Source organism: Caenorhabditis elegans, chromosome V (assembly GCF_000002985.6).
Source record: "Caenorhabditis elegans chromosome V".
NCBI classification, from domain to species: Eukaryota; Metazoa; Nematoda; class Chromadorea; order Rhabditida; family Rhabditidae; genus Caenorhabditis; species Caenorhabditis elegans.
The window spans coordinates 16,877,476-16,904,206 of NC_003283.11; the positions used below are offsets into that span (position 1 = coordinate 16,877,476).

The 26,731-nt window shown below is 35.6% G+C and overlaps 10 protein-coding genes and 2 pseudogenes across 13 annotated transcripts; 6 read left to right on the forward strand and 6 right to left on the reverse strand.

Moving 5' to 3' along the window:
- Positions 1-1,351: 1,351 nt before the first annotated feature.
- Positions 1,352-2,679, reverse strand: F09C6.3 (uncharacterized protein; the record flags this gene model as incomplete). Its single annotated transcript, NM_074864.4, has 6 exons — positions 1,352-1,390; positions 1,437-1,550; positions 1,772-1,915; positions 1,961-2,107; positions 2,379-2,501; positions 2,551-2,679. 6 exons carry the CDS (start codon positions 2,677-2,679, stop codon positions 1,352-1,354), a joined length of 696 nt encoding a protein of 231 aa, NP_507265.2.
- An 824-nt stretch (positions 2,680-3,503) lies between these two features.
- F09C6.14 (Small hydrophilic protein) lies at positions 3,504-4,253 on the forward strand. Its single transcript, NM_001028607.3, has 3 exons — positions 3,504-3,563; positions 3,616-3,726; positions 3,772-4,253. Exons 1-3 carry the CDS (start codon positions 3,519-3,521, stop codon positions 3,838-3,840), a joined length of 225 nt encoding a protein of 74 aa, NP_001023778.1. The 5' UTR covers positions 3,504-3,518; the 3' UTR covers positions 3,841-4,253.
- A 172-nt stretch (positions 4,254-4,425) lies between these two features.
- On the reverse strand, positions 4,426-4,835 carry F09C6.11 (Transposase; the record flags this gene model as incomplete). Of its 2 annotated transcripts, NM_001269803.1 has the most annotated exons (3): positions 4,511-4,531; positions 4,579-4,689; positions 4,734-4,835. In NM_001269803.1, the coding sequence occupies 3 exons, from the start codon at positions 4,833-4,835 to the stop codon at positions 4,511-4,513; spliced, it is 234 nt and encodes a 77-aa protein (NP_001256732.1). The 2 variants fall into 2 exon arrangements, with proteins under 2 accessions (NP_001256731.1, NP_001256732.1); NM_001269802.3 differs by lacking the exon at positions 4,734-4,835 and having other exon boundaries at positions 4,426-4,531; positions 4,579-4,670.
- Positions 4,836-5,392: 557 nt separating this feature from the next.
- F09C6.12 (Flagellar rod assembly protein/muramidase FlgJ) lies at positions 5,393-5,779 on the forward strand. The gene is made up of 2 exons (NM_001028605.2): positions 5,393-5,504; positions 5,551-5,779. The coding sequence occupies exons 1-2, from the start codon at positions 5,403-5,405 to the stop codon at positions 5,665-5,667; spliced, it is 219 nt and encodes a 72-aa protein (NP_001023776.1). The 5' UTR covers positions 5,393-5,402; the 3' UTR covers positions 5,668-5,779.
- Positions 5,780-7,568: 1,789 nt separating this feature from the next.
- F09C6.13 (FlxA-like protein) lies at positions 7,569-8,015 on the forward strand. The gene is made up of 3 exons (NM_001028606.2): positions 7,569-7,701; positions 7,749-7,859; positions 7,908-8,015. Exons 1-3 carry the CDS (start codon positions 7,600-7,602, stop codon positions 7,926-7,928), a joined length of 234 nt encoding a protein of 77 aa, NP_001023777.1. The 5' UTR covers positions 7,569-7,599; the 3' UTR covers positions 7,929-8,015.
- A 1,866-nt stretch (positions 8,016-9,881) lies between these two features.
- On the reverse strand, positions 9,882-11,413 carry ifas-2 (Inducible FAScin Domain containing). The gene is made up of 4 exons (NM_074865.5): positions 10,906-11,413; positions 10,376-10,654; positions 10,228-10,334; positions 9,882-10,138 (listed from the first exon to the last, which is right to left on the reverse strand). The coding sequence occupies exons 1-4, from the start codon at positions 11,002-11,004 to the stop codon at positions 9,943-9,945; spliced, it is 681 nt and encodes a 226-aa protein (NP_507266.1). The 5' UTR covers positions 11,005-11,413; the 3' UTR covers positions 9,882-9,942.
- Positions 11,414-11,799: 386 nt separating this feature from the next.
- On the forward strand, positions 11,800-13,274 carry fbxa-44 (F-box domain-containing protein). Its single transcript, NM_074866.3, has 3 exons — positions 11,800-11,924; positions 12,336-12,894; positions 12,943-13,274. Exons 1-3 carry the CDS (start codon positions 11,812-11,814, stop codon positions 13,210-13,212), a joined length of 942 nt encoding a protein of 313 aa, NP_507267.2. The 5' UTR covers positions 11,800-11,811; the 3' UTR covers positions 13,213-13,274.
- A 2,990-nt stretch (positions 13,275-16,264) lies between these two features.
- F09C6.15 (DUF38 domain-containing protein) lies at positions 16,265-16,632 on the forward strand (the record flags this gene model as incomplete). The annotated part of the gene is made up of 2 exons (NM_001129430.1): positions 16,265-16,306; positions 16,357-16,632. 2 exons carry the CDS (start codon positions 16,265-16,267, stop codon positions 16,630-16,632), a joined length of 318 nt encoding a protein of 105 aa, NP_001122902.1.
- Positions 16,633-16,754: 122 nt separating this feature from the next.
- srp-9 lies at positions 16,755-18,078 on the reverse strand (annotated as a pseudogene). Its single transcript has 5 exons — positions 17,777-18,078; positions 17,557-17,729; positions 17,191-17,504; positions 16,962-17,135; positions 16,755-16,913 (listed from the first exon to the last, which is right to left on the reverse strand). Coding segments are annotated over exons 1-5 (1,122 nt in total).
- An 804-nt stretch (positions 18,079-18,882) lies between these two features.
- On the forward strand, positions 18,883-20,253 carry srp-10 (annotated as a pseudogene). Its single transcript has 5 exons — positions 18,883-19,184; positions 19,232-19,404; positions 19,457-19,770; positions 19,868-20,041; positions 20,089-20,253. Coding segments are annotated over exons 1-5 (1,128 nt in total).
- A 728-nt stretch (positions 20,254-20,981) lies between these two features.
- On the reverse strand, positions 20,982-21,980 carry fbxa-45 (F-box domain-containing protein; the record flags this gene model as incomplete). Its single annotated transcript, NM_074869.1, has 3 exons — positions 20,982-21,197; positions 21,248-21,860; positions 21,904-21,980. The coding sequence occupies 3 exons, from the start codon at positions 21,978-21,980 to the stop codon at positions 20,982-20,984; spliced, it is 906 nt and encodes a 301-aa protein (NP_507270.1).
- Positions 21,981-23,739: 1,759 nt separating this feature from the next.
- Positions 23,740-25,351, reverse strand: srd-68 (Serpentine Receptor, class D (Delta); the record flags this gene model as incomplete). Its single annotated transcript, NM_074870.2, has 6 exons — positions 23,740-23,924; positions 23,966-24,044; positions 24,090-24,368; positions 24,665-24,805; positions 25,015-25,111; positions 25,158-25,351. 6 exons carry the CDS (start codon positions 25,349-25,351, stop codon positions 23,740-23,742), a joined length of 975 nt encoding a protein of 324 aa, NP_507271.2.
- Between the last annotated feature and the right edge of the window lie 1,380 nt (positions 25,352-26,731).

The following is a 26,731-nucleotide window of genomic DNA, read 5'->3' on the forward strand; positions in this document are numbered from 1 at the left end:
CCGCCAAAATTTTTTCACTAAAAATTTTAATTTCCCGCCAAAATTTTTTCACTAAAAATTTGAATTTCCCGCCAAAATATTTTTCACTAAAAATTTGAATTTCCCGCCAATTTTTTTCACTAAAATTTGAATTTCCCGCCAAAATTTTTTCACTAAAAATTTGAATTTCCCGCCAAAATATTTTTCACTAAAAATTTTAATTTCCCGCCAAAATATTTTTCACTAAAAATTTGAATTTCCCGCCAAAATATTTTTTACTGAAAATTTGAATTTCCCACCAAAATATTTTTCACTAAAAATTTGAATTTCCCGCCAAAAGATTTTTCACAAAAAATTCGAATTTCCCGCCAAAATATTTTTCACAAAAATTTGAATTTCCCGCCATAATTTTTTCTCAAAAAATTTGAACTTCCCGCCAAAATAATTTTCTCAGAAAATTTGAATTTCCCGCCAAATTTTTTTCACTAAAAATTTGAATTTCCCGCCAAAATATTTTTCACTAAAAATTTGAATTTCCCGCCAAAATGTTTTCACTAAAAATTTGAATTTCCCGCCAAAATTTTTTCACTAAAAATTTGAATTTCCCGCCAAAATATTTTTCACTAAAAATTTTAATTTCCCGCCAAAATATTTTTCTCAAAAAATTTGAATTCCCCGCCAAAAAAAAATTTTCTCAGAAAATTTGAATCACCACGAACATTTTTGAATTTTCTCGAATTTTCCAGAAGGTTCTTGAACATTCCAGAATTTTCTCGAGCTTTCCAGACGATTCTATAAAGAACATTTCTCGAATTTTCTAATTTACCTTCAAAAGACAAAAAGTCAATTTTTTCCTAAACTACAGTAATCTTACAGTACTCCTACAGTACTACTACAGTACCCCGACCATATCCCACTACTAACCCCAAATCTATATCTCTTCAAAAGACAAAAACACAATTTTTCCTAAATTACAGTAGTCCTACCGTACTCCTACAGTACCTCTACAGTACTACTACAGTACCCCGACCATATCCTATCACTAACCTCAAACCAATATCCCTTCAAAAAGCGAAAAGTCAATTTTTCCCAAACTACAGTAATCCTACAGTACTCCTACAGTACCTCTACAGTACTACTACAGTACCCCGACCACATCTTTCCACTAACCCCAAACCAATATTCCTCCAACAGCCTAAAACGCCTCGCCTCTGTAAGCTGTGACGTCACAGACTACAAAGACTACATAGGCTACAAACTATGGACAAACGGAATAAGCGCTTTATTAATAGTAAATGATGATGATTCAACATAAGTGTATTTAGACAAAATCCCCATTGGCGCTGCTCCACATTCGGGGAAATTGAGCACTTCATTTTCTCTCAGTAGCTGCTCCATTTTGATGTAGCAACTGTAAAATTATGTTTTTCTTTCGCATTTGGGTTTTTGATACAAACTTTGTCAAGTATAGCATTCTGCGCATCTTGTTGTTTTCTTTGTTCAGCCAACATTTCATCCAGTCTGGCAATATGTTGACGATCGGCTTCAGATCTCTTCTCAACGCTGATCACCTAAATTATTTGATGAAGGATAAGATTTTCTGTAAAACGCTGTTAAAAAAACTAAAGTTTAGTGAGCAGCCGACAGCTGGCGAGGCCACATTTTACTTTACATCTGATAACTAAACAGAAAATTATAAATGCAATTAAACACTATTCAATAAATTTTTTTTTTGTAAACCTTGAAAAATCAAGAATTCTAAGCGGTCCTATCGAAAGCATGCACACTGTACCTGTTGATTACTGTATTTTCGATTATTTTCAAATTGTCTACTATCAATAATGACGTTGTTTGAATTTATAGTATTTGTTTCTTTAAAACGGAAAAATCCTCCTGATGATCTTTGCTCTCGGCCATCAGATGATGAGTGCGGACTCTGCAAGAATATAAAACACATTTAAAACTGGAATGAATAAATTACTGGTCTTTCCCTGTTGTTCCGCTTTTTATGACTTTCAAATGCGTCATTTGCTTCTGAACTCTCGTGCTTTATATCACTGTTAACATCTGAGAATGGATTGGCTCCAAAGGTAGTTGATCGATCAGAAGGATTTGATGTCGGAAAATGCTGAAACGTCAATAATTTAAAAATTGGCACAAATTTTTTAGTTAAAGCTGGAGATTAGTCTGTGAGAAAATGATTTTGAAAAAGCGGGGAAAATTCACTTTTCACCTATTTTTTGGAAATTTCGATAAAAAATTGTATTTCTAGTTTTACGTTTATATTATTCATACGTCACAATTGTCATGGTCGAACATGTGGCTGTGCTAAGTATTTTTTTAAGTGATGCTAACCCAGTTTTTCCCACATTTTGAATCAAATGTGACAGATGTTCTACCTGTGTCGTCCTCTGACGCTTGTTGTCAATAGTTGTATTGTTGGAATTGATAGTAGTCTTTGAATCATAGCTGAAATGCACAGATGGATTTCCACGTGGTTCGGATCTAGACGTATAAACATTCTGAAAAAAGAAACGTTAAATAATTGCGTCTATGCAGCATACTGAATACCTCAATCCGGGAACTATTGCCACCTGGAATGTTGTTGGAGTTCGCAATTGTTTCCACACGGATATCGTGGCTAATATTCATGGTTGGAGGCACTTGTTCATTGGATTCGTCAAAATGTGTAGAGCCCATGCTCTGAAAATAAGCAGTTTAACGAATGAGGATGCCAATGGCCGTTGGGAAAAAAAGAACAAAGCTGAGGAAGAAAGGTAAAAAGAACTTCGACGAAATGTTTGTTTGGAACAAACATAACAAATAAAGTTGATTACGAAATTTGTTAATTTCAATACTTCCAGAGCTCAGAGCTTTTTCAAAAAGTGACAATAGAAAACCTTTCGCAACCCTGAAAATGATTTGTCAGCAAGAACAGAGAAATGCTGTTTTTTGGTTTACTTTTCCTCTGATCTTGCTCACTGTTGGCAACTCTAACCGATAAACCCGAGGTCTTGAAATACACAGAAACTGTCTCATTGTTTACATTTGCTGAACTATTTGCACTCACTTTCAAGTCTACTAGAGATCGAAAATTTTTGTTTTTGTTTTTTTGTGCTTAGATACCTATTAAAATTGATTCTGAAACAATAATCCCTCTAGCGCGGTTTAAATTGAATTTTCATGTTCAAAAATGTACCCATAATATTTACAAAAAATTGTCTATCCAACGGCATATCGAGTCTACTAGAAATGTTGGAGCAATAGCAAGTATCTGCAAGTTTATTGAAGCTGACCTTGTGGTTTTGTTCTATTATTGAACTCGAACGTCATTGCGCAATCAGCTTTCGGATGTGTAAACAGACTAAATCATTCGAGTTTCCATTAGGGTGAAGCAGTTTTAAGATTTCTCAGTATTTATCTATTCTTGCTCAGTTTATTTTACTTTAATTACTCCCATTTGTAGACCTTTACTTAATATACATCTATATTTTTTCAATTAATTCTTAATTCACTTTTATTGCAGACAATCAAAAGTCATGGGTTGGCCCGTTGATGGACAAACTACAACTAACAACAGTGTGGTGAGACCTTTCCTTACTGTTTTCTGAGTCAAAAACGTCAAACCAACTTTAGGATCTAGAATCTCGGGTACGTAACCAAATTGCGGATCTTGTCCAGAATACGGAGCAAAAATTCAGTCAGCATCGTCAAGCAGTTATAGCGCACGCAAAGAAATTATCTGATGTGAGTGTTTCTAGGCTTCCGAGAAATCAAATAAATATTGTTCAGGAACTTGAAAAACAATTGGAGGACGAAGCTCAGGAAATGCACAAACAGTCTGGTGGAAACAGTGCTTGACATAAATTATAATAATGCTCATTTGATGTTTGGAATATTTTTCAAATATATTTGGGAATTTTGAAATATATTTCAAATATATTTGTGAATTTTGAAAAACATTTCAAATAATTTGGGAATTTTAAAATATATTTAAAATATATTTGGGAATATATTTCCAAATCTGGTTTAAATATATTTCAAGTATATTTGAAATATATTTGAAACAGATTATTCTGGACAAGATTCAGAAAGATCCATCGAATACTCTGATTTCTAATAATGGTATCTCTTTTTCCAAAAAATTCATCTACAGCTGAAATGAGATAAAAAGATATAATAACGACCAATAATGCTCTCAACATCTTCCGAGAACCTCTTTTCGGCTCCAGCTTGTGGACCGTCTTGCAATAAATTGTTTCCGATGTTATCATATTCAACTTTTTGATTTTATGGCTAAAATACAAAGAGAAAGTTGAGATGAAAGGTGTTTTGTATCCTTGATCAATTCTGCGTTGTTTCATTTATTGTAGATCAAGGATTGTACATAGATTGAGTATTGTCAATCATCCTATGTAAAAAATGCAAAGAATATACATAGCTTCATTATTCAAAATTATAGATATTTGCTTTAAATGGATAAGAATCATGAATATCTGTGTATTTTAAAACGTAGAGTGAGGCTCCAGAATCATTTTCCCTGGGACAGTTTCTGTAAACAGTATTTTCAGATTTTGTGTCTGAACATAAAGCTTTTACCGTTGCCAAACCAAATATACGCGACATGTGCTCGTTATGTTCTTGTGTAGTTTGAGCGATAATCGAATCAATTCGTTGCTCATCCTTTTCATTGCGGTTGTGGATGATTCTCTGAGAAATATGAATTTACGCGAATACGTACACGAGGAACCAACCTGTCTGTTGTCAACACGATTATCCCGTTCGCTTCCGCTGCGTTCAGTATAATTATCGCAATTAGTAGTGGTAGTAACCTTGGCGTCGATAGCCCAACCCATAATTGCAATTAAAACAGGAAATATAGTGTCTTGAAGAACATGTAGGTGTATTTATGCGAGATAAAGATGAGGAAGAAATAGTAAATAATGAGAATGTTTGTGGATTATTTCATCTCTGAGAAACACGTTTTGGACCAAACTTTACTTCGGAAAATAAGTAAACAAATGAACCTCTTCCTCTTGTTTTTCTGTATTAAAAATAAATAGTTATCTCTTCAACTTGAAAAAGGTTCTCTAGGAACGATATAAACAACTCACCGTGCGTAAGCAAGACCAAATGTCAAATAACATCTCGAAAACTGGCGAGACCAAATTTTGAGTGAGTCTATTGAAAATAAAATGTAGTTTGTTTTAAACGTCATTGCGCATTCAGCTTTAGGATGTGTACACAGCGGCAGACCAACCCATCATAGTTTGTTTTCATAAGACAGGCTAATTTTTCATTATTATTTGCTCATTCTTGCTCAGTTTATTTTTCTATAAATACTCAGCCCGCAACCCTTACCGTTCAGTGCCGTTCGAAATCTATATCATTCGTTTTTAATCTAATGTTTTACAGAAAAAATCATGGGTTGGGCTATTGATGCAGAAGTCGATACCACAGTGAACGTGGGAAACAAAAATATTGACAAGCAAAACCTTGATAATAACTCGCAGGACAATAGACAGGTGGGTTCTCGGAAAAAGTGATTGCTAAATGCTTTCATGCTTTCAGTTTATTCGCGGCGGATACATGTCGACGGAATTATGCAAAGCTACCGACGAGCAATTCAAAAAAGTTCTATTGATGAAGATGGCTAACTCGATGAATGGCGATGGTAAACAAAAATGAAATTCATTGTAATTAATCTCATGGAATGGGCTGCTACATGTTTTTATTTCAATTTCTTATACTTTTTTTTGTGAAAATGCATAACTTGTAAATGAAAATCATCACTTATAAAATTGTGGCAAGGTTTGCTTGAGCGGGTTACATTTTTGAAACCTCGCGCAGGCCCAGAAGTTGTACCTATATAGTTACTTTGGACGGTGTCACGGTTATAGCATTCCAAAGAGATTGGCTAGACTACTTACATTGGAAGTTGAATTCACAAGAACTACAGTTAATTCGACAAACCGTATTAAAAAAATTTGTCACGCATGGCAAACTCGACAAATCGCTATTTTCTCTTGTTTATTTGAAATTAAAATAATTAGTTTTATACGAAATGTTAAAATAACATTTTCCGGCAAATTTCAAAAAGAATCCTGAATTTTTATATTATCAAACGGCAATTTGGAAACGAGCGAGAAATGATTTTTCTAACATAACACACCGGTTTGATGGAACACCTGTTCAAAAAAAGGAAAAAAAACAAGCTAGTCTTGCTCCTTTTTTGCTGGATCAAACAAATTCTCTGCAAATGTTGTTTGAAATGAATGTCTTTTTTTCCGGACCGGAATGCGGATTGGGGAATCCGGTCTTTTTTAGATAGGTTGACCCACTCGACCCATCTAACATGTCTAACTAGGGAACCGTCAGAAGGTGCCCATTGGAGTTGCACAAGAGTTCTATGCCATTCGATAGCCCATGTCTTGAAACGGTTACTCGTGAATTTTTAGCGGCAAAACTCCAGAATTTTTCCGACTGCCAATTTTCCGATTTCACTTCGGTAGCGCATATCTCCGCGGATAATTTTTTTTACAGAAAAGTCATCAACTAAAAAGTTGTTAACCTTTTTGTAAAGAACAAGTTCTTAGATAAAAAATTTTTTACAAAAAATTTTTTGTTTGAGAGAAAAGCGCGTGATGTGCGGCAACTGTTGATGTTATTTTTATGCTGTTATTATTCTAATGCTTTTATCTCAAACAAAATTTTTTTCGGTGAAAAACTTTCAACTACAAACTTGTTCTTTACAACAATATCAACAACTTTTCAATTAATGACTTTTCTGTAAAAAATTTATCCGCGGAGATATGCGCTACCAAAGTGAAATCGGAAAATTGCTTCGTTAGATCGTTACAGTGTTTCATTACAGTGCTATTTTAGGACATTTGAAAGCCCGCCGTGAGCTTGGTTCTGGAGTTTTGCCGCTAAAAATTCACGAGTAACCGTTTTAAGACATGCACTATCGAATGTCATAGGTCTCATATGCAAGTCCGTTGGGCACCTTCTGACGGTTCCCTAGTAAGAACCTTTTGTTCGTTTTCTAGATTTATGTATGATATGAGACTTACTCGGTAACCGATATAACTTCTAAAGTTTTCTAGGCCACGGCGTAAACATTAAACGTGCCGACTTAAAACCAAATATCAAATAAATCAAACCTCTTGAAAACGAGTCAGTATGCTTCCAATACCAAATGTCAATTAAGCTTATTTGAAATGAAATGTAGTTTGTTTCAAACTCGAACGTCATTGCGCAATCAGCAGCCGGGCGAGTAAACATCTACCCATTCAATTATGTTTTCATAAGGGTGAGACAGTTCTACGATTTCTCATTATTTATCCATTCTTGCTCACTTTATTTTGCTTTAAATACTCAGGCAACGCGATGTCGATCAGCTTCTTTCGTAACTATCCGAAAAAGAGAGTACCTACCTTTCAACATCAGACAGTGTCTCTCATCTCTCATTGCCAACAATGTCTGATATTTTTAGAAAGGCGCTATTTTAATTTTTATTTATGCGTAATATGATTTTTTTTTCATTTAATGTTTTCATTCATTCTTCAATCCTCATCAATTGAACTTTTTACAGGCAACGTAAGTGAGAAATCAAAAATCATGGGTTGGGCCGTCGATGGAAAAATTGTTACTAAAGTGGATTCCGGTAATACAACGATCAATACTACCAACCGCTCCATTAATCGAATTGACAACAGTGTGGTAAGACCATCACTTTAATTTCTCAGAGTAAGACACACATGTTACAGGATTACGAGTCTCACGGACTTGACACAGATTTGGAGCATCTCCAATATTTGCAGCAAACATTGAATAAGCAGCGTCAAGCAACACAAGCACAAGGGATGAAAATACTTGAGGTGAGAATTGCTGGGTTTCAGAAAAATGAAATATTTATTTTCTTACAGATGCAGATGCAGAACAAGTAAAAATGCTCTGAAAATGCTAAACTCGGATGGAAACAACGATACGCTTCACATAAATTTTCCATAAATTTGAAATAAACTTTGTTAATATTCGTTCCAACTCAACTATTTCAATTGTGTTTGTATCGTACTTCGTTTCCGTTGAGGTCTTACCAGGATGTATGTTAGGTAATATCAGGTCGCCTGATTCTGGCTCCTTACATTACTGGGACTGTCACGTTCTTATGGAGTGGGGTGAAAGTGATCGAACAGTCTGTGCCTAAAATGTAATTGCTTCTAGAAAGACTTTCCTAGAAATGTTTCAGTTCAACACTGTGTGGAAGCCAAAAAGGATAAATTCTCATAGATGCAAATTTGGATCAGAGTTTTTTTTCGATTCTCTTGTACAGAGAAAACATTTTTGCTTTTTTAGCGATATTCTTTTTGAATGACGTTTTTTTAAAATTATGACACGGTGTGGATTTTTTAACAAAAAATCAAAAAAACATGTTCCAAGAATTTATTCATTCTTAACCATTGCGTGACACGTGGCATTTTTTTGAGGTTTTTATGGATTTCAGCTGTTTTAAATCAGCCAACTTTCAGCTTTGTTCCAGTTTTTCTTCAATTTTTTTTTGGATTATCAAAGTTGACAGCATTTTCAAGTAAGACATAAAGAAAAAACTAGAACAACACATTTTGTAATATAAAAAAACAACAACAAAGTATGTATATCTTGCGCCAGGAAAAGTCCTCTAACTGACCATTGGGCCCACAAATTTTTTTAAAAATTTATCATTCTGATAATTAGATGTCTGGTTACAATATTGACATATTTTTAAAATTTTTCTATGTCTAGTTTTTGAGAAAATGTCGATAGTTGTGAAAAAATGGTGGTTCCTCTAACAGGGGAAGGATCTCGAAGAATCCTCAGAAATCTGTTACGTCATAACATATATTTGATAGATGATGATTACAGATATTAACTCCAACAAAATGAGCTGTTTTAGAGCAGGTTCAACCAAATTACAGCGTTTTAAAGTTGACTAAAAAGTCTTCATATTTTAATTCAAAAAATTAAAACTTTTGATGTTCAAAAGAAGCGCATTTTAGTCAACGTTAAGAACAGCTCATTTTTTTGGAGAGAATATCTGTAATCATCATCTATCAAATATATGTTATGACGTAACAGATTTCTGAGGATTCTTCGAGATCCTTCCCCTGTTAGAGGAACCACCATTTTTTCAAAACTATCTACATTTTCTCAAAAACTAGACATAGAAAAATTTTAAAAATATGTTAGTATTATAACCAGACATCTAATTATCAGAATGATAAATTTTTAAAAAAAGTTGTGGGCCCAATGGTCAGTTAGAGGACTTTTCCTGGCGCAAGATATACATACTTTGCCGTTGTTTTTCTCTGTTACAAAATGTGCTGTTATAGTTTCTTTTTTTATGTCTTCCTTGAAAATGCTGTCAACTTTGAAAATCCAAAAAAAAATTGAAGAAAAACTGAAACAAAACTGAAAGTAAGCTGATTTAAAACAGCTAAAATCCATAAAAAACTCAAAAAAAAAATGCCACGTGTCACGCAATGGTTAAGAATGAATTAATTCTTGGAACATGTTTTTTTGATTTTTTGTTAAAAAATCCACACCGTGTATGATCATAGTTTTTTGTGTAACAAAAACATATTTATTTATTGATTGTTTTACTATCTATTATAATCACGATGAACAAAAATAATAATAAGACATGAATGAGCTACAGACATCACAACGAGATGCGCATAATTTACAAGCGATGAAATGATTTATGATCTGGGTAACATGAGAGTAATAGACAAAAAATTATTAAACATGCATAGAAAATTGTGACTACAAAGCTCTCACATACGAATTCTGATAAGTTCCACCAAACGAAACTTATTATATCTACTTCCTGCAATTTTCAATTCACGGAAGCCATAGTGAAAAACCAAGACAACGTGTTTATTTCATTAACATACATAAATGAATAAATGCAATATCATTCAGCTACCACCACTCAAGCCAGAATTCTTCCCATGCTTGACGGTGAGGCTGAAGGCAAGCTCGCCCATCTTTGTGTGCACTGAGCCAAGTTCCGTTAGCACTTTGAAAAGACCAGGATCCGTTGTCGTTTTTCTTCGGTGTCCAGAATTCAGATGCATTAACATGATAATCGAGAGTCAATTGGTTGTTACCCTGAGCACTGCAATGTAATTACTCTCATTTTTCAATTTATTGTGACATCCTACGTTCAAAACTGAGATAGTATGCTTTACATCTTGACATACATACCTTAGGAATATTCCTGGAGAATGAATAGCCTTGAACACGACTTTTCCCTTCCGGTCCTCGACCCACCAATTTTCCCATGTACCAGGTGCGCCCGTCTTCATGTCCACCTAGAATAGTTTTCTAATTACAATTGTTCCCTTTATCAAACCTTCAATCCTTTGTCGTATGCACGAAGATATGTTCCGTGACACGAACGAAGTCTACGTGTTCCTCCAGCTGATGCTGATAGATGTCGCAAGTTCTGTGCCACATCCACCGCCGGCCCAACGGCAGAGGCTTTTTTCTGCTCTTCTGGATTGTTCTTCAAATTTAGAAGCGCAAGTAGTTCCATTGTACGTTTACTTTCCGCTTCGTTTTGCGTCAAAATCAGCTTTTGCAATCGGGCTACTTCTTCACTGTCTTTAGTGTTCCCAATGTTAATATAATACTGAAAAGTACCATATTGTTTATTTTCCAATGAGTTCAGACTAATTTACAAAAAGTCAAATTGTTATATGATCAGTTAAAGCAGGATTTTTCAAACACGGCCCAACAGTACCTAGAAACCCACTTTTATTCAAATACTCGCCGGAGATTAATAGTCTCAAAACTGTTAGGAATACAGAAACTAATAAATAGTATTGCCAATTAATAATTTAAAATAAGTATAAAGAATCTGAAAAAAGAAAAATTTCCTACCCTTCGATTATCAATATGATTATCGTCTTGGCTGCTCTTGTCGATGGTCACATTGTGAGAAGCCACAGTATTGTCAACTTGACATTTCAAGCTGTCCATGATTTTTGATGATTTTTTTCCAAACAGTTTGATTGGAAAAACAAGTTTATAAGTAAGCAGTATTAGTAAGGAGAAATCAAATCTCAAGACTGAATGGAAAATTTCATTTCCTGAGTATGTAAATGAAAATAAGCTGAGCAAGAATGGGTACATACTGAGAAATCTTCAAACTGTCCCACCCTTATGAAAACTCGTATGGTTTAGTCAGCCGCTGTTTACACAATGAGAGCTGATTTCGAAATGACGGGCGAGTTTGAAACAAACCACACTTTATTTTAATAGTTTTAATTGGTTTTTAACACCCAACGTGGCTATAGAAATTACTACAGTAGTCACAAAATTGGCTGACTAATTATTCAACGCGAATAGATTTTTGTATACTACGTAGCAATTAGAGTATACTTTGAGAAATAAGCTGACAAAACGTATTTACTTACGCGTTTGTCTCTAGCGTTTTTCTCTCAAAGCTCCCCAGGTCAAGTATTCAAACAATGAGGACAAACTGAGTTTCGTAAAAAGTTTAGCTTCCATTTTTCTATTTTTTTTAACTCAAAATGATGTCAAATGAACGAATTTCGTAATGAGACTTCTCAATAATTTTTTAAATTTTTTATTAAACTTTTAATTTTGCCAGCTTTTCAGTGTCACATCAGTAGGAAATATCTTGTTTTTTCATTCTTCAATCATTTAATTTTTTTTTCAATTTCCCACTGCTTCTATTGAATTCTTTTAAGCTTCTAGTTCAACAATTTTTCCCATTTTCAATTATGTCTATACATATTTAAATACTTCCAGAAACTTTCCAAAATGTCTGAAATCTGTTCGAAGACTCAACATAGAACTATAATTTCGCCCACTTTTCTCGATCTACCTCTGGACATTTTTGATTTAATTTTGGGGAGGCTAAAACCTATGGAACTGTGAGTTGAATATTTTATAAAACAACTTTCAATGTTTTACAGTTTTATCCAAAAACTTGACAACTTACTGAACTTACTGAACTTACTGAATACTGAAAATAGTAGTATGTGAATTTTTGCTGAAGGTTCCAATGCCCCCGGAAATTTTTTTTGGCGGTTACTTCAAAATTTTTTTAATTAAACAAATCTGGAACATTTCATAAAGTTCTTTAATATTCTTGAAATTTCTGTACAATTTGAGAAAATTCTGGAGTAATCTGAAACCTTCTGAAAAGTTGAAAATTTGGGTGATTTTTTTAAAACCTAAATATGCAAAAAATATTCCTAAAAATTATTGGAAGGTGTCTGACTAATTTGTAGTTTTTTTAGTCACGATCAAGAAGTTGTAAACTTTGCAAAAAATTGTTACAGACTGAAATCTCGTGACGTGTGTAAAAGTTTGAGAAGCGCTGTCGATAGTTTTGGGTTTCGGTTTGATAGCATTGACTTCCACTTTCAAGATGAACACGTGACGATTGTGCTCCAAGATGACGGAAAAAGAGAGCTCCAAATCAACGCGGAACATTTCACGAAAAGCAGTTTGAGAATATTATTGAAGCACGCATCCGCCTTGAACTTTTATGACGAAACAATGGATAGATATGATGTTATCGGATCATTCATCAAAATTCTAAAATCCGAACAATGTATTAAAGTTAAGGAAATCAAACTTTCTCGTTTCTCATTCGAAAATGTTCTTACTATTCTCCCATTCTTCGATGCACAAGAACTCCAAATAATCGATTTGTTGACGTCTGTCCTGGCTAGCCATTTCGAACTGATAACCCATCTGAGCCAATGGAAAAATTCAAAATCTCTGAATTTTCCGCGTAATATCGACAGTAAAGAAGTTTCCCATATGTTTCATTTCGAAAACTTCAATATCAAAATGCTCAACTTCGATACTCAAGCTGCTGTGAAAATGAGAGATGTAAGATATATTTGTAGGGCTTCATTTAATAATCAACTTTCATTTCAGGATCTAATGAGACGAAGTACATTCAAAAGTTGCAGTATCGTCTTTAATAAATTTGAGTCGCCGTCAAATATTGAACTTGCAAAAGTATTCAGACCGGACTGTACTGGAGGCTATAAAAGATATAGGGACGATACTGGCGACGATGAATTTGCAATTAAATATTCAAATGATCACTTGTACTACTTTTCAATTAAATGTGAGTATGGATGGCAATATGAATTTACTTTCTCTGTGACAAGATTGTTTTCCGACCAATTTCCGATGTTTTAATATTTTTTTAAAAGTGTAGTATAAGTTTGTTTTAATAGTTATTGAAATAAACTTTAAAAATGAAAAGAGTTTATAATTGCAGAAAATCATACAAGTTAATACTCGGCAATTCGCCTCGTATATTCCCCGCACTGTCTCGTACGTTCCTCGCGAATTCCCGTATATTCTCGTATATTGCGCTGAGAGACTACACGTTTCGAGAGACTCTAGAGAAGAAGAGGCTTGAAGAGAGGAGAGCGTGTGAATTTTCGAAAAAATTAATTTAATTTAATCCAATTTTTGCCTCTTTACTGTGAAACAACTTATAAAAAATCTTAAAACTGATTTTTTCAAACATGAAAATATATCGTGAAGTATTGACAGTCGTAATTTACCTTGTTTCTACTAATGTTATGTTAGAGCTGAATATTTAGTTTTGTCAAAGAAAGATATACAAAATTGTTTAAATTGTAAAATATTCGCTTGCAAAATTATGCTTTTGAAAAAAATTAATTAAACATATTTAATTTTTGTATCGACATAGACAAAGGAAGTATTTAGTAATAGTAGTATTTCTAAATTTCTCCTATTTTTCTAAAGATCTACCGTATTTCCTCTATTGTCTTGCAGCCTTTATAAGTATTGTAAGCTCTAATAGTCTTACACCCCATTTTTGCCTGACCAGCAAAACTATGAGGAAACTTCAAAAAGTTTGTAATTATTTGGATAAGTTAAAATCAAAAGTGTTAAATATAGGTGATGAAGTATTGGAAAATAGTGTGTCTCTCGTGATTTAAACGGTATAAAGTTGACTTTTCAACAAAAATTGGTAACTTTTCTAAAGCTGCATCTTCAAAGATTAGTCTTGCACCCATACGGACCAATTGAAAATTAGTCTTGCATGCAACACTAATAGAGGAAATACGGTATCTTTTTTTTCTTATAAAAATTATTAGTATGCAAAAATAAGACTTTCTGGATTAATTTAGTTATTTCGGTACTTGTGTATTATACCCCCGCCATTTTAAACATTAATTTTTTACCTTTTTAAATAAAAACGTGTGGAATTGTAGACTTACTATTAGGAAAACACCATTCCTAAGCCTAACAAGGAAAATGGGTATCACGTTTAATTTAAACGAATAAATTAATGGAAATTTTTTTAATTTTTAAATTGGCGGGGGTATAATACACAAGTACCGTTATTTCTCTAAAACAAAGCAACTAGGGTACTTTTGGAAACTCGTAGTATCTCTAGGTGGAAAGTTGTTTTTCGGAATGAAAAAAATGAAAATAACCTCAGTTTCTGATAATATACATATGGCGAAAAAGTAAAATATCGAATAATGTTCATGTTGGAATAATAGGTCTTTTCTGAAGCTGTAATTTGTTAATGGATAAGCTTGAATCGTTGTCTCAGGCACTTGCGTAGAGATGAGCGCACCAAACAGTCTTATTTAACTTTACTATTTACATATCGCGCGACTACCATAGCTCAACAGGTAAGATAATCATTCAGAAGTCACAACAAGCAGGTTCGACACTTATAGGAGGCAACGTACGAGGAAATACAGGGACATACGGGAATATTCGAGAAGTTGCGAGCGCCTAGCGGGCGCACGCGCTTTTTCTTTCGCTCCAACCTCCCCATTCGTACATTCCTCGCACATTCCCGTACATTCCCCGCACATTCTCGTACTTCAGCGGTGTAATCCGATTTTCGAGAATGTGCGGGGAATGTACGAGAATATGCGTCAGATGTACGAGGTGATTTGCCGAGTAGGAAATGAAATTTAGGAAAAGGAAGGATAGGAAATGAAGTTGTAAATGCCCATGAACATTTGGTGATTATTATGGGTCAGCACAAACATAAATGGGTGATCGGCCCAGAACTCGACATACTTTGGAAGCTGTGGGACGCCTAGTTCTTCATAATCAAATGATGTGACAGCCGCAGCAGTGGTGCCTAATTTGTCGACCTTAAAATAGTTACATCGGTGGAAAGTTGTCTCCATAATTATGAACCACCCTGTAGTTTGAAGTCGACATAGTTTTAAAGTGTTTGCCTCTTTGAGATTTATAAAAATGGAAAATTGGAACACACTTTGCAATACTTATTATTCAACTCATCCTACCTACAGGAAATGTCAACACATCGTGAAGCTCGGGTGGAAATTGAAAACTGCACGGGACACTATTACCGCTTCAAAGTACATCATATTTACTCGGGTCAGAACCCCGAGCATTCTGAATGGATCAGCCTTGCGCCAGGTCAAAAGGGACTGGCATTTGAGAAAGTACACTATTGGACCGGCTTTTTCACCATCGGTTACGACAATTGGGTGGTAGAAGCATTCCGTGAGACTTCAGGCCCAACGTATCCCATTTCGGAAGTTTATAAATCTGGTGGTGGATCTTGTACGGAGCATATTCTGAGACTCGAGGACAGGGATCAAACAACTCTGATAAAGGTGTACGATTCATCAGTTGAGTTCATTTCAAAAAGCAAAACAACAAAAGCAAAGTTTGGACATTATGTTCCACCAGAAGAAAGAGAATCTCAATCTTACACTTACCTTTGGAATTTTCCCGGAAAATAAGAATCATTTTCTTAGAATTTTCATAAATAAATTATATTGTTTTTTTCAACATTTGTATTAACCAATTGATTCTTCTTTTAAATAAAGTGTAGTTTATAACGTTTTCAAGCGTTGGGAAAATTTAAAACACAAAAGTAACCAAAGTTTCGCAGAAAAACATTGAAAATGATGTGAACTCAAAGTTAAATCTTGAACAATGTCTCTAAACTGAAAAAAGTTATAAAAAGATTTCTGACCTGGTTTTTTTTGTTACAACTCACTACTACAACGTATTTACTGAAAGGGGTTGTGGAGAAATGTGAGTAGTTTGTTTTCAATCTTGAACGCCATTGCGCTATCATCTTTTGAACTCAAACAGCGACAAAGGAAACAAATTAAGCGCTCTCATAAAAATAACTTTTCATTTTTACTTATCAACATTGGGCATCTCAAGTGGGAACGCTCCTATTCCAAATATGAGTTATAGAGTAAAAATGCTCAACTTTGATACTCAAGCAGCTGTGAAAATGAGAGAGGTAAGATATATTTGTAGGGTTTTATTTAATAACCAATTTTCAAATTGCAGGATCTTATGAGACAAAGTACATTCAGAAGTTGCAGTATTGTCTTCAAGAAATTTGAGTCGCCGTCAAATATTGAACTTGCAAAAGTGTTCAGACCAGACTATACTGGAGGCAATGAGAGATATAGGGACGATACTGACGACGATGAATTTGCACTTAAATATTCAAATGATGACTTGTACTACTTTGCAATTGAATGTAAATCACTGCAAGAATGGCCAAATCAATTTACTTTCTCTGTGAGAAGATTGTTTTCCGACCAATTTACGATGTTTTAATCTTTTCAGTGTAGTATAAGTTTTTTTTTCAAAATTTTCAATGGAATAAACTTATTGGAAACGAGTTTATAATCGCAGAAAATCATACAAGTCGGTAAGAAATGAAATTTGAAAGGGAGCTCTCAATTATAAATGCCCATGAACATTGGATGATTATTATGGGTCAGCACAAACATAAATGGGTGATCGGCCCAGAACTCGACATGTTCTGGAAGCTGTGGGACGCCGTCCGTATACATAAGCGATGTGACAGCCGCAGCAGTGGTTCCCATTTTGTCAACCTTAAAATCAAAAAATTTCGAACCTTCACTATCATATCTACCACAAACCTCAATGATTGCCTTGTGAAGTGCTTTACTGATGTACAATGGGTCGCCTCCTGCCGAAGTGTACATATCTTCAAAATTTGCAGCACAATTGTCAAAGGCATCCTTGATTCCCAAGTCCTGAAGTGCCGCGCCGATGTCCATATCTGTTTCAATGCTCCATTTTGGAATCGCGATCTAGAATGTTTAATGTTATGAATTAGCTTTTAAGTTACTTAAAATTACTACTCACCTTAACAAAACATTCTGAAAATGAAGTGAGCAATTGCAAAATGCTCGCAGAATCCAATGATTTGAGAGCCTTTTTCAACGCAAATCTCTTTTTGGGCAAAAAAATTGCAAGAGCGAAATTCTCGTCTTTGTACGGCATACTGATGACCTTGAAGTGAGCGTTCTCGTTGAATTTTGTCATTTCGCACATGTGAAGAAATTCAACTTGGCGAGAAGTTTTTTTAGCAGAGAAAAACGACACCTCCCAACTATCTTCGAAGATCTTAAGCCACTTCGCCTTGAAGTAGATAGCATTGCAAATGACCACTTTGATACCTGAAAACAAAAGCTCTTAGAAAATGTACTAGTAATAAAAAGTCTTCAATACCTTTAAGTGCCTCTGGACTGATGATCTTATTAATCTTTCCTTTAGTATTGTCACTGGCAAATTTGTTGATCACTTTTGCGCTTCTTTTTGTGTCATCGAAATTGAGATTAGACGCCGAAGCATTGTATAGCTTCTGAACTTCCTTCAAATAGGATTTTTTTGGATATCCGTTTCTGAAAAACAATGTTGTAAATGTGCAGTTTCCAACAGTATGACATACTTGATAAACAATCTGTTCGCGACATTTACTTCAGCGCCATGCTCCGTCTCACGCAGCTCTTCACAGAGATCACTTATTTATTTTTGCATTTGAGAATCCGTGGAGCCACTCAAAAGAACATTCCGAATCTCCTCCCGAGTCTCATCCTTTGCCCCTGCGTGGGCAAGAGCCATCGCCATAGATATGGACATTGGTGAGAATACGAATGACTTGGTGAGATCTTGCTGGTGGAGCAACTTCAGCGCAAAGTCCAGTTCATCGCGTAGAAGGTATGTGCAACGGGTAACTGGTGTAACCGCCATTCTGAAAATACATTGTTTGCCAATAATTGATAAAAACTCACATGAAACTGAAGATTCGGAAGACACAAACCGGATGAAAATAAATAATAAAAGTTTTTAAGTTTTCCACGGAGGTGAGAAAGAAAATACGGCACACGTAAACACTCCTAATATATATTTATTTTGTATTTTTTTAAACCAATATTTTACGTAAGTTGTTTTCTTGAAAGTGAGTAGGCACGGGTTTTAGGCGATTTTGCCTGCCTAACAAAAGTATTCAACTTTGGCGGTAGAGGTAGGTGTAAGCAGTTTGTCCCTGATCCCGGATCTTCAAAAAGTTTCAATTACGTACTGTGATATTACAAATGAATAATGAAACTGAAAATTCAAGCATTTGCAACAATTTCAGATCATCAATAAATGTATTTCACTGGTTTCTTAGTTAGAACTAGAAATTTTAGAAAACTATCAGCCTGTTGTCCATGATCTTGTTTCAAAAAATCCAAGTCGGCGTATACAGCGGTTGGCACCTCGCAAGTCCATAATAATCTGGAAAAATATCCCAATGTTTGTATGGAATGAAAACGTGCCTACTCACTTGAGAAATCTTTTTTGAACAATTTGGTGAATCTCAAGAAAATAACTTACGTAAAGAATTGGAAAAATAAAAAATATGAGAGGCGTTTACGTGTACCCTATTTTCTTTCTCACCTTCGTGGAAGGCTTAACAATTTTTTATTATTTATTTTCGTCCGGTTTGTGTCTTCCGAAATTTCAGTTTCATGTGAGTTTCTATCAATTATTGGCACAATTTGTGTTTTCAGAATGGCAGTTACACCAGTTACCCGTTGCACATACCTTCTACGCGATGAACTGGACTTTGCGCTGAAGTTGCTCCACCAACAAGATCTCACCAAGTCATTCGTATTCTCACCAATGTCCATATCTATGGCGATGGCTCTTGCCCATGCAGGAGCAAATGATGAGACTCGGGAGGAGATTCGGAATGTTCTTTTGAGTGGCTCGACGGATTCGCAGCTTCAAAAATACATCAGTGATCTCTGTGAAGAGCTGCGTGAGACGGAGCATGGCGCTGAAGTAAATGTCGCGAACAGATTGTTTATCAAGTATGTCATACTGTTGGAAACTGCACATTTACAACATTGTTTTTCAGAAACGGATATCCAAAAAAATCCTATTTGAAGGAAGTTCAGAAGCTATACAATGCTTCGGCGTCTAATCTCAATTTCGATGACACAAAAAGAAGCGCAGAAGTGATCAACAAATTTGCCAGTGACAATACTAAAGGAAAAATTAATAAGATCATCAGTCCAGAGGCACTTGAAGGTATTGAAGACTTTTTATTACTAGTACATTTTCTAAGAGCTTTTGTTTTCAGGTATCAAAGTAGTCATTTGCAATGCGATCTACTTCAAGGCGAAGTGGCTGAAGATTTTCGAAGATAGTTGGGAAGTGCCGTTCTTCTCTTCTAAAAACTCTTCTCGCCGAATCGAATTTCTTCACAAAAGCGAAATGACGAAATTCAACGAAAACGCTCACTTCAAGGTGATCAGTATGCCTTATAAAGACGATAATTTCGCGCTTGCAATTTTTCTGCCCAAAAAGAGATTTGCATTGAAAAAGGCTCTCAAATCATTGGATTCTGCGAGCATTTTGCGATTGCTGACTTCATTTTCGGAATGTTTTGTTAAGGTGAGTACTGATTTAGTAACTTAAAGTGTAAGTGGGCTTTACCAGAAAACTGAGCAAGTTTGAGAAAAGTTTAAATTGAGCATTTGTAACATTTCAGATCGCAATTCCAAAATGGAGCATCGAAACAGATCTGGACATCAGCTAGACTCTTCAGGACTTGGGAATCAAGGATGCCTTCGACAATTGCACAGCTAATTTTGAAGATTTATACACTTCAGCAGGAGGAGCCCCATTGTACATTAATAAGGCACTTCACAAGGCAGTCATTGAGGTTTGTGGTAGACATGACGGTAGAGGTTCGAAATTTTTGATTTTAAGGTTGACAAAATGGGAACCACTGCGGCGGCTGTCACTTCGCATAATTATGTGACACTGTGCGGCGCGCCACAGCTTCCAGATCATGTCGAGTTCTGGGCCGATCACCCATTCATGTTTGTGCTGACCCATAACAACCACCCGATGTTCATGGGGATTCATATGTAATACCCCCTTTTAAATTTAGTTTCTTATCGACTTGTATGATTTTCTGCGATTATAAACTCGTTCTCAATATTACAGTCTCATTTATTCATTGTGTCGTAGTCTTCCACTAATATGGTGCATCGATGTCGATCTTAACGAAGTCTGTTATTTTGGTGCAGTAAAAGGTGATACGATTGTGCTATAAAACAAGACATTATCGGATCTTTCATCAAAATTTCGAAATCTGAAGAATGAATTATAGTGAAGGAAATCGTAATTTTTCAAAAAGTCTCATTCAGGAGCTATTCTCCCATAAATTGATGTACACAAACTCTCTCAGAAAAATGGATTTGCAGACGACTGGCTCAAGCAACCAATTCGAACAGATAACCCATCTGAATCAATGAAAAAATTGTAAATCCTTAAAGTTTTCTCGTTGACAGTAAACTATTTTTCGTAACTGATTTTGCGTGCTGACGTCACACTTTTTTGGGGAAAAGTTCCCGCATTTTTGTAGATAGAGCCTGACACCACGTGTATCAGAACCTATTTGTTTGGAAACAATTTATTACATTGATTATTTGAAAATAAAACTACGATTCAAGAACAAACTAGAAAGAATTTTAAATTAGACTGTTGTTTTGAAAATGTGTGGTTTTAAACTAACTACTAACTAATACACTAACTAAATACTAACTAATACACTGAAAACAGAAAAAAAAAACAAAAAATCTGAAAACAAAAAAATTTCACAATTTTCTCACAAAAACCGTAAATTTATTTGACCATGCCATGCCATGCCAGGGTTTACATTTAATTGTAAAGGTGTAGTCATTGTTTGAATATTTAATTTTGAATACATTGCCACCAGCATAATCCGGTTTGAATACTTTTGCAATTTCAATTAGATTCCACTTGTCAAATTCTATACGGCAACTTTTGAATGTACTTCGTCTCATAAGATCCTGTAATTTGAAAATTGTTTATCAAATGAAACCCTACAAATATATCTTACATCTCTCATTTTCATAGCGATTTGTGTATTAAAATCAAGCATGGAGATATTGAAGTTTTCGAAATGAAACAAATGGGAAAATAGTTTACTGTCAACATAACGAGAAAACTTGAAGGTTTTGCAATTTTTCCATAGACTGAGATGGGTCATCTGCTCGAATTGGTTAATTGAGCCAGTCGTCTGCAAGTCAAGAACTTCCGCATCAAAATATGGGAGAATTGCAATAGCATCCTTGAATGAGACTTGAAAAAATACGATTTCCTTCACTTTAATAATTCCGTCTGATTTCAAAATTTCAATAAAAGATTCGATAAAGTCCTGTCTATCTTTGAGATAGTCATAGATTGTTAACATGGATGCGTGCTTCAAAAATATTCTCAAATCGCAAAGAGCTATTCCCACAAAATGCTTTTTTTCAATTCGAAGTTTTCTTTCTCCGTCATCGTATAGCACAATTGTACCACCTTTTACAGCACCAAAATACCAGATATCGTCATTTTTCCATTTCAGAGTCAAGTTTTCATCACGGAAGTAGACTTCAATTTCATCAATACCAAATCCAAATCTATCGACAGCCGTTCTCAAACTTCTGCAGACATCACGAGAAATCAAGCTGAAACAAACACGTAGAAAGTTTGAAAATTGTTTAAACTCACAGTTCCATTGGCTTCAACTTTTCCAAAATCAAATCAAAAACATCCAGAGGTATATCGAGAAAAGTGCGCGAATTCATATTTATTGATAAAGGGAATATATGGTCAGAAACTATTGAGCAGTAGGATTTGGAAAAAGTTGCACGAAAAAAGGTTTGGAAAAGTTATCGGAAACACATGAAATCAAATACTAATTCAAGAGTTAGCAAGGTATTTACTTTGTTTACCGTCCCTCTGTTCTGGTGTTTGCTTTCAATGTTCTGCGGCAATTTTTTTTCAAATTTTTTATGGTGGTTCAAAATTTCAAAAAAAAATTAAGTAAGTTGTAGTATCATCTTAGGTTTTTTCAGCTTTTTCCCCGGTACTGTGGCTATATGACCCGCCGAATTTCTATTGTGGCGGGGATAGCTCAGTCGCTAGCAATCTGGAGGTATCGAATTCAAGTCCGGCTTCTCCTCCTCTTATGTTCACCCAGCTTCTATTGGGAAGTAATCCACGACTGGATTATTGCCTACAGTAGCCGAACGTGGCTTGAATTATAGACTAGTGAGAGCACCACTAGGCAGTGTATGTATCTTCCAGAGCTGCAGTGCATAACGCTTGAAGGCCGGATCGTCCTTTGATCCTTTAATCCTTTTAATGAAGCTGACAAGTTTTAAAAATAAATAACTTTCAGACATTCAATTTTGTCATGGTGTGAAATCATTTTATTGATATGTACATAAATATATTGTAAACATAACATTTCAGCAATACGAATACGGATACTCGACCCTCGTCATTTCAACCATCCGCAGCCGTTGCTCGCGCTGTGCTTCAGAGTATTGACCATACATTGTTGCCGATTGTTGTCGATCCCTTTCAGAAGTATTAGTCTGTAATTGGGAGATGAATTGAGTTCATAAAAGGCTTATGAACAAACCTGGGAGTTGTTTGCCGAGCTAGACCAATAGCTTTCCTTTTGAGAATTGCCACCGTTCTTTGTAGTATCAACTTTGACAGGCCAGCACATATTTGGAAAAATGAGTATAATACACTCAGAATAACTGAAGCCTAACAGAGAAGTTAAGCTTTAAAAGTCCGTCGGAAAGTACCCGTGCACTTTCCTGATGCAAACAATGTTGATATGGCATTGATATTTAAAGCACTTAACACTGAGGAAGAATCGGCAAATACTGAGCATTCAGGTGAATGTCTGAGGAAGATCTGTTTGCGAAGTGGCGTTCGGGGTCAAAAGCTAACTCAAACTTTTAACTATATTTTACTTACTAATAGTTAGCCGCTTCTTTCTCAAGCAACCAGTAAAATATAGTAAAAAGTTTGAGTTTGTAACGTCATTGCGCAAACAAACTTCACTAAGATCAGACAATCACATGCAATTGCTCACTATTTACCAATACTTCCTCAGTGTTAATTACTTCAAATACCCGTGACATGGCACCAAAAAATTGCGGTAACACTCAAAAGCTATCAAGATAATCGGATCTCAGGATTGTTCAAAAACTCTTTTTGTATTCCTTTAGCTTTCTATTTCAAACTATTTTTAGAATATTTACAGAATTTTTTTGGTTCCTTTGAAGAAAACCAACTTCGGATTCCAGCACTAATCCAAACTTGGAACTGCAACGAAGAATTTGCGTAATTGGAGCTACAAAATAAAATCAGAAAGAGATGCACATATGTATTTTTTGTAAACAAAACTTTCATATAGATGTGTAAAGACTTCCAAAATAGAGGGACAGATTGTCGCGAACCTCATCAAATGTCGGCTGCACAGAGATCAAACAACAGTAAGACCTCGAAAAAAACGAAAAAAATAAATATAAACGAAAAAAAAGTTTACAATGTACTATCAACATTAGGAGGTTCATTGTTCGGTGCCAGCACCCTTCGGAAGCAGCAGTTACAGAGCCGCCCGATGGCTCGCCGGTAGGGAGTGATGAAGTAGATCTGAACGAATGGCTCGAGGACACACGACATTGAGCCAAAGACTATAGTGTATTGGGAGATTGGCACTTGCTTCTCTGAAATTATTTCTGAAGTGAAAAAAAAAACTTGAGCTCACCTAAAACAGCATTAAGGATCACCAGACTTGTATTAGGGATATAGCTGAGCAGTGGCAGAAGGATCTGGTAGTTGAGGCCCTGAAAATCCCACTAGACCTTCTTATAACATATGTAATCAGATACTTTTATCAGAGTCCGAAGCATGGCACGCGTTGCACTCGAAGTGTTCGGTGACAAGTGGGGTTTCAGCATACTCAGAGCCTGGTACTTACAGTAAAGCCCCGCGAACGGGCAATAAACCGATCCCAGCACCAGAAAAACCGTACTAACATCAAGGTAAGCCTTCTGAGCTTCACTAAACCCGCCAAAGTCCAAATAGGGTGCATAATTATCTTGAGGATGCCTCTGCATGGTTTCCTTGTGAACTTGAGCGTGGTTTTGTCGGGGTATGAATGTTTGAGTCTGCGAAAATCTACTCGGCATTTGGCTCTAGTTTAGCCCAAAAAATATTAACTTGGATCAGAAGCTGTCTAAACTTGGGCAAAAGTTAGGCAAGACTTTGGTAAAACTTGGATTCAAGCCTTACCAAAGTCTAACCCAAGTTTCACCCAACTCTTGCCAAACTTTGGCCCAAGTTTGAAACGAAATAAGAAAAGTTTGGGCCAAAGTTATTTATATATTTTTTGGGCTAAACTTGGGCAAGAAGCTAGAGCCAAATGCCGAGTAGAAAGGTTCTTAAATTTTCAGGTAGCACCTACCTGAAAAAGCAGTGGAAATAGGTAGTGAAGTGAGAAGAGCTTGGTCCGCAATAACGCCTTCTTTGTGTCCATGTACTTGAGGCTCATGGCGCGGTAGTAGAGCATGTGAAGGTTGATGAGGCAAACTACTATTCCGAAGCTCTTAAATTAAGATACATTTAAAGAATCAAAGGACGATCCGTTGTTCAAGCGCTATGTACTGCGGATCTGGTAGTCAGGTACACTGCCTGGTAGGGCTCCCACCGGACTTGAACCCGTGACCTCCAGATTTCTAGCGGCCACCACTACCGACTGAGCTATCCCCCCGATAAATTACCAGTCGACTCAAAATTTGTCTTCTAGTTTCTCACCTTCCACAAGTTATAGCAGTGATAACAAAACGTGGGCCCTGCGTACTTGCAAATCCCATCACATAACAACGCGATCGACTCCTTGTTATTGATTTTTCTGCAATTCCATAATATAATTTTGTAGTCACATACAAATTGCATACTTGGCCTGTGTAGCAAATCCCATTCCTATTGAGATCATCATTGCAGTATTGGAAGGGTACAGAAAATATTTCATAGTTCTCAGATCTTTCGTTGTAAAGTTAAAGATCAAAATGTACATGGTGAAGTAGAGCAACGAGCAGGTGATGAAAAATGCGAGCCAGTAGACCTGGAGGAATTGGTACTCGGGGTCCATTTTTTTGTCTGTGGCAGCAGACATCTGCATATATACCCGAATTGAGAAGTGTAATTAGACACGGAAATCAAAAAAAAACTCACGAGTAAAAATGGCATTTTTAGATTTTTAAGACAATTACAGGTTTCGACCGCTTTCAAGTGGCGTCAGGGTAGTTTGAAAGACTGAAGACTAGAATATCGTGGGGGCTTGAGGCTACATTTTTAAGATCAGTCAAAAATTCGTCATAAAAAAATATAGGTTAATTTTTTTTGCTTCTTCTTCCTCTTTACAATGTCTGAAATCCAACAACTTACCGGGTAAGATTATGATGGCAAAGAAGACAATGTCGGAAATAATAAGAATAATAGTATTTGGCCCCAAAGGAGTTCGGCAATTGCCTTTCGGCAAATTGCTTTGCCAACAAATCGGAAAATTGACAAATTGCTGGTTTGCCGATTTGCCAGAATTTTTCAATTCCGGCAAATCTCCGGTTTGCCGGAATTTTTCATTTTTGGCAAATTACCATTTTGCCGTTTGCCGATTAAAATTGGCATTCTGAAATTTTCTAGAAAAAAATGTGCAAAACCACAATTTGCAGAAATTTTTCGACGAATGCCGTTTTTCCGGCAAATTCGGAAAATTGGCAATTTGTCGGTTTCCCGATTTGCCGGAAATTTTCATATCCAGCAATTTGCCGATTTGCCGAATTTGCCGTTTCTAAAAACAATGAACTATTGCTACGATAAGATTCATTGTTAGTGTTTTTTTCACAAACCCTACTATCCCATGAATCAAAATTTTTATTTGAAAACCCATTATTTGCCGCGATTAACGTAGTCTGTTGGACAAGCATTCTCTGCGTGATCTTTCGTGTGCAAACTGTGAGAGAACGCAATAGACAAAACATCTATAGAAAATATGCGTTTTTAGATTTGGAACATCAAGAATCACACATTTTTTGGGAATGCTAACATTTTTCGAGATGTTAAGAATATATTTTCTTATATTATATCGTTTGAATTTTAACTTCCAACAAATAGGTATAGAGAAAAAAGGCTTTCCTCTCAAAATTAGTAGCTTAACAAGCCACCCAAAATTAAATCAAAGAAAGTGAATTTTGAATGTCCCGCCGAAAAAAATGTTGCCTTCAAAAATTGTGCTAAACTCATTGTTAGTGAATTTTTTTCAATTCTTGTTCGGGAAAACGCCATAAAAAGTATTTGAAAATTTTTTGAAAGATCTTATTACGAATTTCCTGAGCACAGTTTGAATCTATACGTTAAAAAAATTCCGTCAGTCTACCGTTAAGGATAACATCGTTTTTCAGGATTTCTGTTTCAGACCCCCTCCCCCCCCCCTCATGTATCTAGTCTGTTCAATCCTGGATGTGCGTTGCTG